Raw genomic sequence first — 16,504 nt, 5'->3', positions numbered from 1 at the left:
ATGTTTAGCCATAGAAGTGAAAATAAAGGCTAGTTTCCATTTGATTATTTTGGCCACTGGCTGATAAAAGCTGATGTCACGCAATGCTCGGTGGACAATGATATTTTCTTTCAGTTGCAATTAGACACTCCAGTGACAAGTCTCAGTAACAACTAGGCTTAAATTTCCCTTTACTGAAGTGCAGCAAAGACTTTTGCACTGTTCACTGTCTGAACTTTGGGTCTATTAGCCAGTTAATTATTTCTGAGGTTTTTGAAAGTATCAGGGTGTTCAATAATTTATCCATAGTTTAAGGGTGGATCAATACAATTCAATTTAGCTACAAAGCTATCTGATTACAGCATAGAACAGTGCAGAAAGTGAATGGGTTACATTTCTTAATAAGCACAAAGCAGAACATGACAAGAGCTGGTTCACACAAATAAAAATAGAAAGAAAATAATTATATAGTTTCCTTTATATCAATTCAAACTGAAATGTACTGACATTGTCAAATGGAGAGGAAAAATATTATTTAATGGAGAACAGGGTGATCAAGACACAGTTCACTAGACACTAGTTATTTACCAGGCTAACATAACCAATAGTATACATAAGAAGCACCAATTCCTTGCCATGCATTTTTTTCCAAGGATATTTGTAGAAAAATGTGTAGAGATCAGTGCCCCCGAAAAAAAGGTAACACGAAAACAGTGTGTGAACACTTTTTTAAAACCCTAACACAAATATGCTCATGTTTGTGTTTTCTCTTGTAACAGAAAACACACTTTGATATGTGCACTCACACCCACATTTGTGTATGTGTGTATGTATGTGTGTGACTGGTAATTGTAATCAAATTGATGATCAAAAGTCTGGAGACTGAGAACATTTTAGCTGTAATGGATTTAAGGAAACAGTTGTGGGAGGCCATGACTGTAGGCCATAGTGTGCTCTAGGAAACATTGACCTAACACACACACACACACACACACAAACAATGCATCTTCACAACAATGAGTAAGTGCAACGTTGTCATTACTGTCTATCGTCTGACCATCTGCTGTTCACATCCTTATTTGTATCCCGTATTCAGGCTAATTATCATGATTATCCCAGGATTCATTATTAGTCTGTATTTCCTGTGTCTCATTTGTTTCTAGCCATTCAGTTTGGAATGATGCCCCTTATTATACTGGACAGAGCATAAAGGGCAATAGGCCTGCCACTAGAACTAAAGAAATAATAATATTTGATAATATTTGGAATATTTGTCAGAACACAACCTAGATAAATTTAAGGCAACTGGATGGTTTATTCAGGTGAACCATGGCCCTGTGGGTCCCTTTTTTTACACTAGGCTTGGTTTGTGTGATTGGATAGTTTTAAATAATAATTTTCAATAGTTCGGAGAGTAGTCTAGCTACATTCAGTTTAGTTTATTTTCAGTAGTTTCATCAGTAAATAAAGAAATGTTAAAGGTTTATAGAGCTTTTTGGAGATATAGAGCAATTGGACAATATCTCTTAAAACTCTTGCAAATATATAAATAATGTAGAGACAGTCAGCTATTAAGAGACACTGGCAGTTATATTTTTAACGGTTCTCATTCATTATATTATAGACTGCTGGATTAAAAAACTCTAAATCTGATTCTGTAAAAGCGACTACTGCTATTCATCTGCTGAGACAGACAAGTGCTGACAGTAGCAATTCATGTTGCTGAGACTCATTAGAATTATCGTCCTTCTTTTTCCTCTTTCACAGCTAGTGTTCAACGCTTCAGTCTTCTCTGAGTGACTTAGTATATGAATGCATACCAACAGCTGGCTTTAATAGTTATAAAAGAAGCGTAACTCTCCCGAAGAGTACATTTAACATGCATTGCCTTTTTATGCTGTTCTCAGACACCTTACAGCATCTTTGAGGCAGATAAAGAAGCTACCTACAGTGCATTAGGGCCCTTTCATCAGTAAACCCGAACAACTGAACTGAAGCGGATTTGCACTGAATATCCTTTGATTGGTAGAATAAAATCTGCATTGTACTGTAGAGCAGAGGCTCTGCTGTTTCAGAAGTATGCCTGGACCATTATTGATTTCCTGGCAGCAGTAACTGGCATCGGATGTAGCTGGCTAATAAAGTACATTTTCATCAGCCCCAATAGTAGTGCTTTCTCTATAAATCAGGCCTAATGATAATAGAGAGTCTTGACTTGAGGTTATTAAGATAACACATTTTCAATATCCAGACAAACAGCAATATATTACCCAAAAGATATAAGTTAACTTTTGTACAGTGTGTCTCCCAAATTAGCAAAATATCTTCCAAAATCTTTCATAGTTACTTTACATATATATAGATATGTAATATATAATTTATGTTTATAATTTTTTTAGGTAGGCTTAAATAATTGAGAAAAGAAGAACATACTGAAATCATTCTAATGGCTCAAGTTGTTGCACAACAGGAAAAATGGCAAACACACACAACACTGCTGCCAAACACATTAACTAATTGAAAAAGACTGGACGTTCTGCAGACGAACCAAAAATTAGAGGTCCATTAACATCCGCTGATGAAGGTACAACTGACATGGTGCTTTCAAAAATAGGCTTCTATGTATGAAGACTTCTGTATTGTTGTTATTATTATTATGATTATTATTATTATTGCATATATTTCTATTACACAGCTTTTCAGAACAAAATTGAAAAACTCTCTAGTACATATGTCAATTAAATTAATGTGGTTGAAACAATGTTTATCTACAAAACTGGGTGATTTGGAAGAAGTTATAACATCTTTTTATCTAGCAACACGTCACTAAAACAAGAGTCCCTTCATATGATGGAATTGCATTTCATCCCCATGTAAATGAAATCCTGTCTGAACAGGACACAAAATAACCTGATCTAGAGGAGGCAGAGTGGCACAACAGGTACAGTAGTGTTGGTGCCCAGGGTTCAGTATTCGGTCTTGAGCTCCAATTACTTTCTGACTTTCACATGTTCTCTTTGTGTCTGTGTGGGTTTTCTACCATTTTTGAAAAACAAGCCAGTCAGTGGAGGAGCTCGTGTAAATTACCTGTAAATGTGACTCTGGATGACTCTGGATGTGCAGCAACGGACTGGTATCTAGTCTATGTTGTATTCCTTGTGCCTAGCTTTCTGTGAAATGCTGTAGGTCTACCCTGACCAGGATGATGTGGGTACTGATGATAAATCAGTGAATAAATCTATGATGTATTTACTAAAATTTGCCATAGTTGCCTGATGAGTTACAGGTTACTGTCTGTATGGAGTTGCTGTGAATGTTCTCCATTTGTGCAAGTGGGTTTCCTCTGATTTCCCTTGATTCCCTGGGGAAAGCCAGTATGTTGATCTGCTGTGCTAACTTGTTATGAATGTGTGTGCTCTGTGAATTAAATTATGTATATGCTTGCCTTTGATAGCTTGTAAGGTATCTTAACTTTATGCAAATGTGTATAACTGAACACAATCCCAAAATATACTAGTGGGTAATGTATTCATTAAAGAGAAGGTTTTTTTTTTTTTGGCAAAAGATTAAGGCTATCGTCTTTAAGACCTGATAGTCAAGGATACGACTTTCCATGGAGTGAACTCTTCACACTTGAAATCTTTGACGTGTGCACTTTACTATGCTAATACTTTAGCAACAACTATTTACAATGAATGAATTACAATCGTCCATCTGGCTCCAACAATGTAAACTTGAAGAGTGCTTGCAAAACAAGAAACAAGAAACCCTCATTGGCTGGGCTAAAACTTATATCATCATGATATGGGGTTAATGCAGATGACACTAGACTAGCCTGCTTGACCTGCCCTCAGACTCTTCCATCAAGCACACTTATAATTGATGAATTAGCAGCAGACCTCCTGCTCTCTCCAAACACTTGTCTCATTAGAACTGCATAGTATACAGTGATGATCACATTACTGCACTAGGCACAAAGTCGTATAAACATAGAAATATGAGAAACAAACAAACACACACACACACACACACACACACACACACACACACACACACACACACACACTCAGTTGCTTGATAAAAGCTAAATTTTTAGGATCTAGAATTGCCTCTTTATTGCTTCTAAATGCTATTTAGCCTAATTTATACCACAACACTGTTGAGGTCTCAAATTTCATTAGTCAGAGGATGTTAATAATGTTTCTGTAACAGCATGGCTATGACAATAATGTTATTATAATTCAAATTAAATCCAAATAGTGATGATAGATTAGTTATGAGTACGTTAATATAAGTATATATTAACGTACTCATAACTAATATATAATTACTATTGTATTAGCTTATTACATTGAATTGTGTGGCAAATCATTTATAGTACATTATCTACAGCAAATAATAATAGTTGAATTTTTTTTTATTTATTTATTCATACCGATATGACTGCATTATATATAAGCAGACATATTTAACATTTATCCGAAGAGCCTCAGGTGACAGTTTCTTGAAATATTATTCAAGTATATTGAAAGCAGATAACATGGATGCAGCAGGAGAGCTGGGCTGGTAGAAGATTTCACTCTTTTTGAACCTACTTATTAGTAAGGCTTTTATGTGGGCTACAGCTGTGTGGGAGCAAGAGGGCAAGCCCACCTAGTCCTTTAAATGGTTTTCTGCGCTGTTCACCAGATGGAAAGGAGGCCATGGAGCATCTCCTGGTCATCACTAGGGCTCCTGACAGAATTCACTTTTGAGTTTGCAATGACTGTGGCAGGCAGTGAATGGAACAACAGAGCACTGAAGGTCTCTTAACTCTCATCAAAGGCTGGAGTTTGCATCTTTCTCCCTTTAAGTGTTCTATTGAATTCGTATCTTCACACAAATTTCATAACAAAAACTGCTATATCACGGACGTTCCACAACATTAAATTTAACCATGAAAGTGCAATTTCTTAATCATTAGTAATAAATGAAAAAATACTGCATTACTATCTTATAAAAAGAATAAAACACAACAGGGCATGTCATAATCATAATTAACTTCAGGGTGATAACAATAACTTCACATCAGGCTACATCACACCACAGCGTTGTTGACTATTTTCTCATAGTCGTCTTGCAGCACTTTATTCCTTACTTATAAGACATAAAATGCATATCTCTATAACCAATATGTAGTTTAGTATAATATTTTAATATAAGAATGTAAATGCAGAATGTATTGAAGGCAATGTTTGAATTACAATGGGTCTCCAAATATACCTACAATCTCTTGAGACTGATGACAGTTCCCTCCAAGCCCACATGAGGATGCTAAGTGGGGTAGATTAAATCATATCCTATTTTTGGCCAGAAATGTGTTGGATAATGTGACTATCGCAGATCACAATTGTATCTCAGCAGCAGCCATTGGCTTTTGAAATGGCACCTCCAGACATGTGCATGGCAGCCATATGTGGAAGCACGTTGCCATTGAAAGTTTTACTTCACTATTAGTGTGCCAGGGCTTGACTCATAGTCTGGATCATAGTGGATGTGGGTTAAGAAAATACTTTAGATTCGTTTAGGTGGGTTCAGTCTGATATATGAATCATGACCAAAATGATTCATAGAACTTAGATCACTTTAACTTTTGAAACTAATAAAAGACTGGAAGTTTTATACTCTGTAAACAGATAAACAAACAGCTAAAAAGTTTGGTCTCCGTTGAAATCAACACAGATGCAGATAGTGCCATATAGCTACATCCCTCTATACAGTATGTAGCTTACATGTTTACAAATATTTGGAAACCATCTAGAGAGAATATGACTATTTCAATACTAAAATACTTTTTGTCAGTTAATCTGAAAACATTCAGATATGACACCGAAAGTTATTAAAATCCAGATTTCTTTAGTCTATTCAACTCATAAATTCTGACCGACACAAAATAAACCAAAATTTTGCACCTTATACTATGTTTCCACCTTGTTTTGTCTTCCAACATAGCAACATTGAGGAGTTAATGCGTAAAAATTCAGAATCAGTTATATGGACCTGCAGGATTTTCTTTAGCAAGCATCGCACAAACAACATTTCGTTGACAAATATGCAAAGGCTAGATTACCGTATGGAGGCAGTGCACCAAGAAAGCACTCACAACGATTGTGGTGTACTGTAATAGTACAGCACCCAGAAACAAGACTAATGCAAACACAAAAACAAATGCATTTGAAAAAGCCCCTATTTATATGAAAACAAGCAAGCACAGGAAAGACACCATGTCTGCTTAGTGCCATATCACACAGGTATCTACATCTCTACATGATCTAATGCAGATCTTATCTCGTTAATGATAATGCACAATCGACAATCACTTTAATATGTCTGTTTTGTAACTGACACTTGTAGCTCATATGTAGTGACTAGCTTTCACCAGACATACAGTATATTAAATGCTGCTTATATATAAACATGGTCAACATAACATAACATAACATATAATCTAAAGGCACTAGATTTCTATTACTGCTTTGTAATGCTAGATTAAAGTCAACAAAGGGATGAAATAACTTAAAAATCTTCCAACTCTTTCTAGACTTGAAACCTCTAGACTTTTGCTTTATTTCATATGGTTTTGTTGACATCTGAAGAAATAAGAATAACTCTGCTAGCCATATTTCCTCTACTGGCCACCTGCTCTCATCTAAAACCATTGTGAAGGCCAAATTGAAACCACAGCGGTATAATAAAAGCCATCTGGATTTTTAGTGGGTGAAATAGATGCTATAAGCCACACAGGATCTCGCTAATCCAGATTTGCAGTCTGATAGCTTTAGGAACATTTTTATCAGTCATTATACCCAGTACAAAAGCCTTCACTTTCTATGATTCATCAATTAGTCAGGTGTTCTCATACACCAAACAAGAAGTCACTGCCTAGTTTCAAAGGTTCACTAACCAATTAAACAAGTTAAAGTCAAATCACAAGTCACAAAAAAAACTAATGAAATATTCACACTTTATATATATAAACTTGCTTTTGTGCTCTCTGACTATCTGTAACATAAATTAAACAGCCAGCTGTTTTTGCACATCGAACATAATTCAGTCAATTTATCAACAAGCTTTAATGAGGCATTTAACCAGGTATTTGAAAATGAAAACCAAACTGCATGCAAAATCATTATATAGTAACCAGAGAAATATCTTACCTCAGCAATATGAGGCATGGGGTTAAATCCACAGAGGTTACACACCATATCTTTACACTCTGTGCATGTATTGTAGTTGGGATGTTCTTTTGATCCAACATTAAGCTCCACCTTGCAAAGTGGACAGGTTGGTTGGCTTGCTTTGGAAGGAGATTTAGGCAGTACGGTCACTTCCACAGACTCAGGCATAGCTTCCTGCTTTTTACTAACAGGTGACTTGTCTTTGGTTACATTGGGTTCTTCTATCTTCTTTTCCAATGGTTTGTCATCTAATTTCTTTGAAATGGAAGCTTTAGGCTCTGCAGTAGAAACTATAGAACCTTTGCGAGAAGTAGGTGGTGTAGATGATTGGGATACTGTAGAGCCTTTACGAGAGGCTGGTGGAGATGACTCATCCTGAAGAGCTGACGAAATCAAATTGGAGGCAGAACTAAACATGGTTGATCCAAATCCTAAAAACTTTCCAGATGCATTAGTCATAGATTGTGGTGATGGTGATCGTGATCTGGCTGTCTCAGTCAATGCAGCAAATCCGAAAAGCTTCCCAGTTGTCGATTCAGAGGACTTAGAAGATGTAGGCTGAGACTTACCAGTACTGATGCCAAATCCAAAGAAGCTTGATTGCTGTTTTGGAACCTCGGCCTGTGGGGGTGGAATGGATCTGGCTGGTGACTCAGGACCTCTTTTCATCTGCTTCTCTGACTTTTCATCTTTCACTTCTTGTGCCTTCTGTTGAAACAGCTCTTTATTTGAAGGGGGTACCTTTTCATTCAAGCTTGGCTTTTGATTATCTTTTTTTGCTGCTTCTGGGATAGATGAAGTCTTTCCATCTACACAGACAGTCAATGTTTCAGCTAATTTGTGCTCTGAAGTTACTGACTGTTGGTCCTTTTTGGGCAATGTTGGTTGAGCCTTTAATATGGAACTTCCTGTTGTTTCTGTTCCTCCTTCTGAGCTCTGCTTCTGGCAGTTCATGCAAAGCCATTGTTTTACCTGTAAGAAATTTAGGGGAAAAAAAACTCACAGTCAAACTTCTGACTATATCACTGCACTGAGGATATATCTTCAGACAGAGTAAATCAGATTGTATTTAATATTTAAATACTAGACTTAAGAGCCAATAAGTCATGCATTCAATACAAGAGAAAAAAAATCAAATGTATGTCTTATAGATCTCATAGATCTCATATGTCTCATAGACTTCCTCACCTTTGTCTGATTTGGCATGGGATCAAATCCACACTGATTGCATATATTGTTGTTACATTTAGTGCAAGTGTTGAAATTCGGCAGCTCTTCAGTGGCCACATTTAGCTTCACTTTGCAGATAGGACAACTAGACTGTTCCAATTTAGAGGCTGCTTGTAAAGGAGCTGATAATTTGATTTCTGACTTGTCATCTGGTGTCTTGTCAATGTGTTTTTCTAAATCAGGTGGTTTGGCAGTATCTGAAGAGGCTCCATCTTGCTTGTACTTTGACTTGTCATCTGTTTCATGTTCATCTTGCTTTTCTAAATCAGATGGTTTAGTGTCTCCAATAGAAGTCTTTAAGGAGGTCTGGGAAGCAGCTGAACCCTTGCGAGAAGTCGGTGGTGTTTTAAGAGAAGCTTGGGATACTGTTGAACCTTTACGGGAAGAGGGTGTTGTGGCTGATTTGATAGCTGTCTGGGAAACTGTGGAACCCTTACGAGAACTTGGTGGTGTCTTGGAGGGCTCATCATTAACAGCTGATGAGATCAGATTAGAAGCCGAGCTGAAGATGGAAGATCCAAAACCTAAAACCTTTCCAGAAACAGAAGAGGCAGATTGTGGTGAGGGTGCCTCAGTCAAACCACCAAAGCCAAAGCGTTTCCCTGTGTTTGTGTCAGAAGGTTTATTTGGCATAGACTGTGATTTACTACTGCCAAATCCAAACCCAAAAAAGCCTGATTCCTGCTTTGAGATTTCTACTTCTGGTGCAGAGGGTTCAGGTTTTTCCAAAATGCTTTTTATTTTTGAGTTACTTTCTATTGGCTTTCCAGTTGATTCTTGGTCAATTCCAGGTTTCTGTGAAACTGTAGATTTCTGAGCCTCTATGATAGCTGTTGCTTCAGAAGACTGCATATTGTTTGTTGATGTTCTCTCTTCAGTGTCATCGAGAGTTTCTTTTTCCTGGGCTTTTTTAACTACTGTGTCACTTACAGAATCTTTCACTTGGGTTGTACCTGTATTTGAAATGTTATCACTTTGAACTGGAGTTAGATTAGAAGCTTTATTTTGATCTGCAGCAGGTACATCTTTGTGAGGTGCCTGCACCTGATGTAGAACTTTTGTGCTGGTTTCATAATCATCATTTGCTGTTTTAGGTGTTATGCTGCTTGAAGACATTGTTGGAATGGATACAATATCTGGTTTAGCTTGCGGTTGTTTTGGTTCAATTCCTTTTAATGCTCTCTGTGTTTGACAGTTCAGGCAAAGCCATTCATAAACCTATAAAAATCAAATCACTCATTACATTCTTTCTTCAATTGGAAATATATAAAATGTAGAATGAATAAAAATATACAATGACTAAATAAAACAGGAAATGCACAAATGAACAAATATGTTACCTCAGTCTGATGAGGAACGGGGTTAAATCCACAGAGGTTGCACACTGTGTCCTTGCATTCTGTGCAGGTATTGTAGTTAGGTGGTTCAGTTGAGCCAACATTAAGTGCCATCTTACAGAGAGGACAAGCAACATTCTGATGTTTATAACTTTCTTCTACTTTTGGGGAATCATCTGTCACCTTAGTCATTTTGATTTGCTTTTCATTTTCTTTATTCTCATGTTTCTCTGCAACAGGAAGCTCTTCCTCTGTGGCTGAAGTTTTGGTTTTTTTATTGTGTTGTTTTTCTGGCTCTACAGGTTCTTTCTGAGAAGAAGTAGGAGTTGCTGGTATGGACTTTACAGATGTCTGAGAAGTAGCAGAACCCTTACGAGGTGTTGGTGGTGTTTTAGGCTCATCATTAACAGCTGATGAAATTAAATTAGATGCTGTACTAAAGAGAGAAGATCCAAAGCCTAGAACTTTTCCAGAAACAGCAGAAACAGCTGGCTGAGGAGATGGAGATCGAGAACGAGAACGAGCACCACCAAATCCAAAGAAGCCAGACTCCTTCTTTGAAGGATCACCTTTTGGTGTTGGAGCAGTAGACTGTTGTTTTGTAGGCGTAGAAATGGGTTTTTTTGTCATTACTTGAGTTGGTTTGTCCTCTGGGTTATCAGCAAGAGATTTTGCCTTCTGTTGTGGTGATGCTGGTGGTGGTACTTTGTTAGCCTGTTGTTGAAGCTGTGTAGAGGGAGCTCCTGGTGCTCGCTGTATCTGGCAGTTCAAACATAGCCATTCTTTCACCTGTAGGGCCATAGCAAAAATCAATAGTATAAATACCGAACAATGTATTAATACATGTGAACGTTCAATGTCTGAATAAAAAATATTTTTCTTATATTTTCAGTGTTGGCCAGTTATATTTAATTGGTTTTACATCTTATATATTTTTCCAGGAATCAAAAAGTTAATAATTTAACATTATAGATTCCTCAATTTTACAAACCACTAGCAGCTCATAAAACAGCACTTGATGCAAACAACATATAAACTTTATTTAGAAAAGAAAATGTATATTTTTTGTTTGATGAACCTGAAGTAATGTAGGTGAGGCAGGAGTTGAATTGTATCTACAGTTAGGTTATCTCCTTACTTAGTTCATATTCTATTTAGACAGTATACACAATTTAATGTCTAAGACATGCCAAATTATGATTCATTACCACGTTTATGTTTAGATTTTCCAAAGTAATTAAATGATTAGCTTTTTGTAGTTAATTTTATTTTCTGTTCTAAAGATATGCAATACAGTCATTCCTTTGTTTTAGGCAAATCCAGCTCCACACATGCCTTATTTCAGAATATGACCATAAAAGTACAGTATGCACTGGTGATTTAGTGTAATAGATTAAATAAAATAACTTACTTGAGTCTGTTGTTGCATAGGACTAAATCCACAAAGATTACAAACAATAGCTTTACATTCAGTACAGGTTTCATAGTTGAGTGGATTTTTTGTGAGTGTCGCATTGCACAGTGGACAAAGTTTAAGAAGCTTATTGAGATGCTCATCTTTTTCGACAAGAGAAGGTGGCACAGCTGTTTTGCCATCTGATGTCATTTTCAAGTCTGTCTTTTCTTGTTCTTTCTGTACAGTGAACTCCTTGTCCAATGTATGTGTTGATGGAGTATCCTTTTCCGATTGTTGAGAAATTGTAGAACCCTTTCTCGAAGTTGGTGTTGTGGTAGAAGGTTCATCTTGAAGAGCTGACGAAATCAAATTAGATGCTGAGCTTAAAAAGGATGCACCAAAGCCTCGTGCCTTTCCAGAAACTGCAGAGATATCGGGCTGAGGAGCTGGTGACTTATCACTGCCAGTGCTGAAACTGAAAAAGCCTTTCTCTTTATTTAAACTTTCAGGCTTTTTTGGAATAGCAGGTGTGTCAGGAGATGCCTGTTGTGCTGACTGAACAGCAGTAGGTGTCTGTGACTCTGCTGGAGTAGATGTATCCTCTTTTCTTACAATTTCAGCAGCTTTCATTGTTGGATCAACTGAGGGATTTTGATCCCTTTGTGGATCATCTGTAGCTTGACCCTCCACCTTTGGTGCTGGTGACGGTAAATTGTTTGCCTCTAATTGAGGCTGTATAGGTGAAGGTCCTAATGCATGCTGTTTATGGCAGTCCAAACATAACCATTTCTTTACCTGTTTAGCAAACAAAATGTTTGGATATGATCAGTAATCATTAATAAGTTATTAACTAATATGAATAATAATATTATTAATATGAATCATAATAACAATATGAAAAATAATGTGCAATTTCTTTTCAAATGTATATATGTAATGAAATATGTGTTTGTGTGTGTAAATTTAAAAATTTCCTGACAAATCACATACACTTGAAAGACAACATTAACTGCCCAAATGGTCAAACTATGTAGCTTATTACTCTAATTGGTAAGTATCCTGTTATACTGAAAGAAGGAAAGGAACTAACAAATTGCTCCACTCAATTCCAATAAAACAAATTTAACTCTTCTAGACCACAAGACAGAGAAGGCTAATGTAACAAGACATTTTAGCACCCCAAGCAACAACCAATGCTGGCACAGCATTGACCCAAATGTCAGTTTCCCTACAGCATTATAAAATTAAGGCTACTCTGTTGAATGCTACTCTGTATGATGCGTACTTTGTCATTGTATGGTGTCATTTGTGCAGTAATTATTTTGGAAAGTGATTCTTTTACAAAGGAATGCAAAGGATTTTATCAGAAAAGCATTTAAAGATGGTGTCTTACTTTTGTTTCTTGTGGCACAGGACTAAATCCACAAAGGTTACACACTGTTTTCTGGCATTCAGTGCAGGTAGTGTAGTTAGGTGGATCCTTCTTATGATCAGCCTTGCAGATTGGGCAAGCTCCAAGTGACTCTGATTGAGGTCTATCTGCTTTTGGCAACTGCACATCCGGATTGGGGTCTGCTTTTATTTCCACTTGATTCTTGTGAGAAGTGGGTGGAACTGAAGTCATTTTTACAGAAGTTTGGGAAGTTGTTGATCCTTTACGGGATGTTGGTGGAGTCGTGGAAGGCTCTTGCTGAACAGCCGATGATATCAGATTAGATGCAGAACTGAGAAAGGAGGAGCCAAAGCCGAGAACCTTTCCAGACACAGCCGAGATGTCAGGCTGAGGAGATGCTGGCCGAGATCGAGTACCACTAAAACTGAAACCAAATAAGCTTGATTCCTCCTTCGTAGGTTCAACTTTTTGTGGTGTTGCAGATTTTCCTGGAGAAGGATGTGTTGATGGAGCAGGGGGGGCTTGGGTCTCTGCTTTAATAGGTTTATCTGCCTGTTTAACAAATCCAGATGGCTTCTCATCTTTGGCATTAACTGGAAGACTTGGGTTCTTGAGTGGAGCATCTGCACCAGGAGTCTCCTTCTTCTTTGGTAATGCTGGTGAAGGTACCTTTTTATCCTCTGACTGTGTTTTTACTTGAGGAGGTCCTGTGGCTCTTTGTATCTGGCAGCTCAAACACAACCACTCTGATACCTGTTGATCCATGATAGAGGTTGTCTCCTGAGTCAATTGTACATGTATGAATTGTATATATAGTACATGTATAATATAGTGATCAAAAATGATTTATTGTATCTTACTAACAAAATGGATTTGTTCCTGCCAATATAATAGACAATATAACCTGGGCAAACCTGGGCACTCTCTATACAGTAGACTTAACTTGTCTAAGAGTGTTCCCATTAAAATCATAATATTAAAATATTTTTACCTTTGACAGACAAGCATACAGTGTGAAAATATTTATATATTTAAACTGTCATATCTTACAGAATCATATATGATGTGTCTTACCTCAGTTTCCTGTTGAATAGTGCTAAATCCACAAAGGTTACACACAATATTTTGACATTGTGTGCAGGTGTTAAAGTTGGGTGGATCATCGTTGAGATCAGCCTTACAGAGTGTACAAGCTTTGTGAGGCGCTAAACAAGCTGTATCCTTTTTAAGAAGAGGAGCTGATTCCTTTGCAAACTGGTCTTGCAATTTATTTTCTGTGTCTTTCTTTTCCTCTTGTTGCTGTGCTGCTGAGCTCTTGCGTGACGAAGGAGGGGTTGTAGCATTTTTTAAAGAAAATGTGGAACCCTTGCGAGAGGTTGGTGGAGTGATGGATGGTTGATCCTGAACAGCTGAAGAGATCAGATTAGAGGCTGAGCTAAGGAAAGATGAACCAAAGCCTAGAACTCTCCCAGAAACTGCAGAGGCAGCCAGCTGAGGAGATGATGGTTGTGATTTAGTACCACCAAAACCAAAACTAAACATGCCGGACTGTTTCTCTGAAGGTTTTGTACTTTGCGGTTCAACAGAGTCAACAAGTAATGGTTTAGGTTCTGCCACACTAGTAGTGGCATTTGGGGTCTTTTCTAAAGTCAGTTTATCATCAGGTTTTCCATTTTCCGTGGGTTTCTTATCATACTCTGTATCACAAACTGGAATACTTGTCTTTTTCTTCATAGGACCTGTACTTGGAGTGCCCTTCTCTAATTCTGTAAGAGGTACTTCCTCCTTTACTTTTGCAGGAAATGGACCTGGTTCTTTCTGCCTCTGGCAGTTCACACACAACCAGTTCTTCTATAGGAAAAACAATACAAGAAGTAGTTAAATCTCAAGAGATAAAATGTGTACACATTAAGACCAGAGTAAATGTAAAGACAATTCATCAAGACTTCTTTACTACCTATGCTAATATTTTGTTGGATATTCTCTTACCTCTGTTATGTCTGCCATAGAGGCCTTAGAGTTCAGTCCTCCACAAAGGTTACAAACAACGGCTTTGCATGAATCACAAGTATTATAGTTTGAAGGATCTTTCTTGAATTTCTCATTGCAGATTGAACATTCATTTTGAAGCTTAGATAAACTTGTATCTCCTTTTTCTAGAGCAGATGGTGCTTTAGCAGACTGTGCTTCATCTGCAGGTTTGATTTCTTCTTGCTGCTGAACAATATGTAATTTTGTCTTCCCAGACATAAGAGTTTCTACAGATGCAGGCAAATTTGATGCAGACTTTGCAGAAGTTTGAGAAATAGTTGAAACCGTATCCTCTTTCAGAGGCTCATCTTTTGGTGTGGTGGGATTCTGTGATGCTGGAACAAGGGGCTGTGCCTCAGATTTTCCAACTTCAGAAAGATTTGTATTGTTGTCTGTGACATCTACTGAGTGAATCGATTGCTTCTGAGACACAACTGGAGTTTCCTTACAGTCTTCTGGTCCTAGTGGCAGTATATTTTTAGCTTGTGCCTGTGCAGGTGAAACCACTGATAATTGCTGCATCTGACAGTTCAAACATAACCACTCGTTCACCTAGAGAAACAATTGCAGTGGTTATCATTTACTTGCATATAATTAATTATTTCTTATTAGAACTACATGGCTACACATACAGTCAGAGGCGTTTCAATCTCATAATAATAATAGCATATAAATTATAATTACATATGTAATATAAATTATACATATAATAATATGCAAAATGCAAAAACTTGACAGAGCATCAATTTGAGTGTCAACTCTGATCCAACAAATATGGCTTGGGCAGTATGAACAGTAAAAGCCTGACTTTTGTCTTTGAAAGGTCACTGTGCACACTTTTTCCTAGTATAAATGTCAAAGACATCCTTTCATTTAAAGTCTTGAAACTCCCAGAGAAATATCATTTTTAGTAGGTTCCCATGCAATCCATCAAGCAAGTACCATTGGCATGATGCTAGATGGGTATTTCACGCATCATTATTTCAAAGAAACAACAAAAAAGATAACATTATTACTTATATGTGAAATCTCTGTTGTTCATACCTGTGAAACCAGACCTCATAGAATAGAATTACCCGACCCTTATGCCAGTAATTTAGATCTTTGCACAACAACCCACACACTAGCAGGCAGAGGCAGCAGCCAAAATAAAACAATATCCGATTTGTGTGGTGTAGAGGTGAGATTTAATGTATGCATTTAACATTTGTATGTGGCAGAATGTAAATGCTAGTCAGTGAAGAAGAAACTGTGTTGATTAGGTGCTCTTCAATGTTTAATTGCAATGAAAGTGGCATGGGTAGATTAGCAAGCAGTGCTGCAAAGCAGGCTTATTCAACAAAAACGTTCATGTGAGTAACAGTGAGGTCCTCTTTCTTTTTAAAGGCATACTCATTATGTTGAACATGGTACCTAGCTAAGTCAAGTTAGATGCTTAGATACTTAGATAGTGTTTTTTTTTTTTCATGTTTGCCAGAACCTTTTGAACAAGAAATTTGTACCAAAACTGACTAGTTCCATTGCCTCTGGCAGTACAAGGGCCCATTATTTATGCCAAGTAGAGCCCAATAGTCCACAAAAGATCTAGATGTTTATGTACATATGTAGAAGGCACAGTGTTATCATTCAATTGAAGAACTGGCTATATGGTGCTGAATTACTGGCCTTACAAAGGCCCGGTAAGATTTTATCTGACAGCTGATGTGTAATTTTATTTATAGACAAATGTTTTTTTCTGTTTTCTGTCATTCATTCTTTGCTGGTTTTATCTTCTTCATAAGCATCTATGCTGAGCAAGGGAATTCTGATTTTCTTCTTATGGATGTAGAAATTGGCAAGCACAACAGAGAATAATTTGTCTCCATTTCTTCTCTTCTTTACTATTTGTAAACTTGCTGGAAGTCAGGTACATTCTTCTTCT

The 16,504-nt window shown here is 37.1% G+C and overlaps 1 protein-coding gene across 1 annotated transcript in view; it reads right to left on the bottom strand.

Moving 5' to 3' along the window:
* The window catches only part of pclob (piccolo presynaptic cytomatrix protein b), a 43,503-nt gene extending 34,423 nt beyond the window's left edge, over nucleotides 1-9,080 (bottom strand). Inside the window, exons 1-2 of the mRNA XM_060878212.1 lie at nucleotides 8,385-9,080; nucleotides 7,176-8,168 (exon numbers count right to left, since the gene is read on the bottom strand). Coding sequence (XP_060734195.1) covers nucleotides 7,176-8,168; nucleotides 8,385-9,059 — 1,668 coding nt within the window. The 5' untranslated portion in view covers nucleotides 9,060-9,080. The remainder of the gene's footprint in view (nucleotides 1-7,175; nucleotides 8,169-8,384) is intronic.
* Between the last annotated feature and the right edge of the window lie 7,424 nt (nucleotides 9,081-16,504).

This window comes from Tachysurus vachellii, chromosome 9 (assembly GCF_030014155.1).
Source record: "Tachysurus vachellii isolate PV-2020 chromosome 9, HZAU_Pvac_v1, whole genome shotgun sequence".
NCBI lineage: Eukaryota > Metazoa > Chordata > Actinopteri > Siluriformes > Bagridae > Tachysurus > Tachysurus vachellii.
This window is presented reverse-complemented; position numbering and strand designations above follow the sequence as displayed.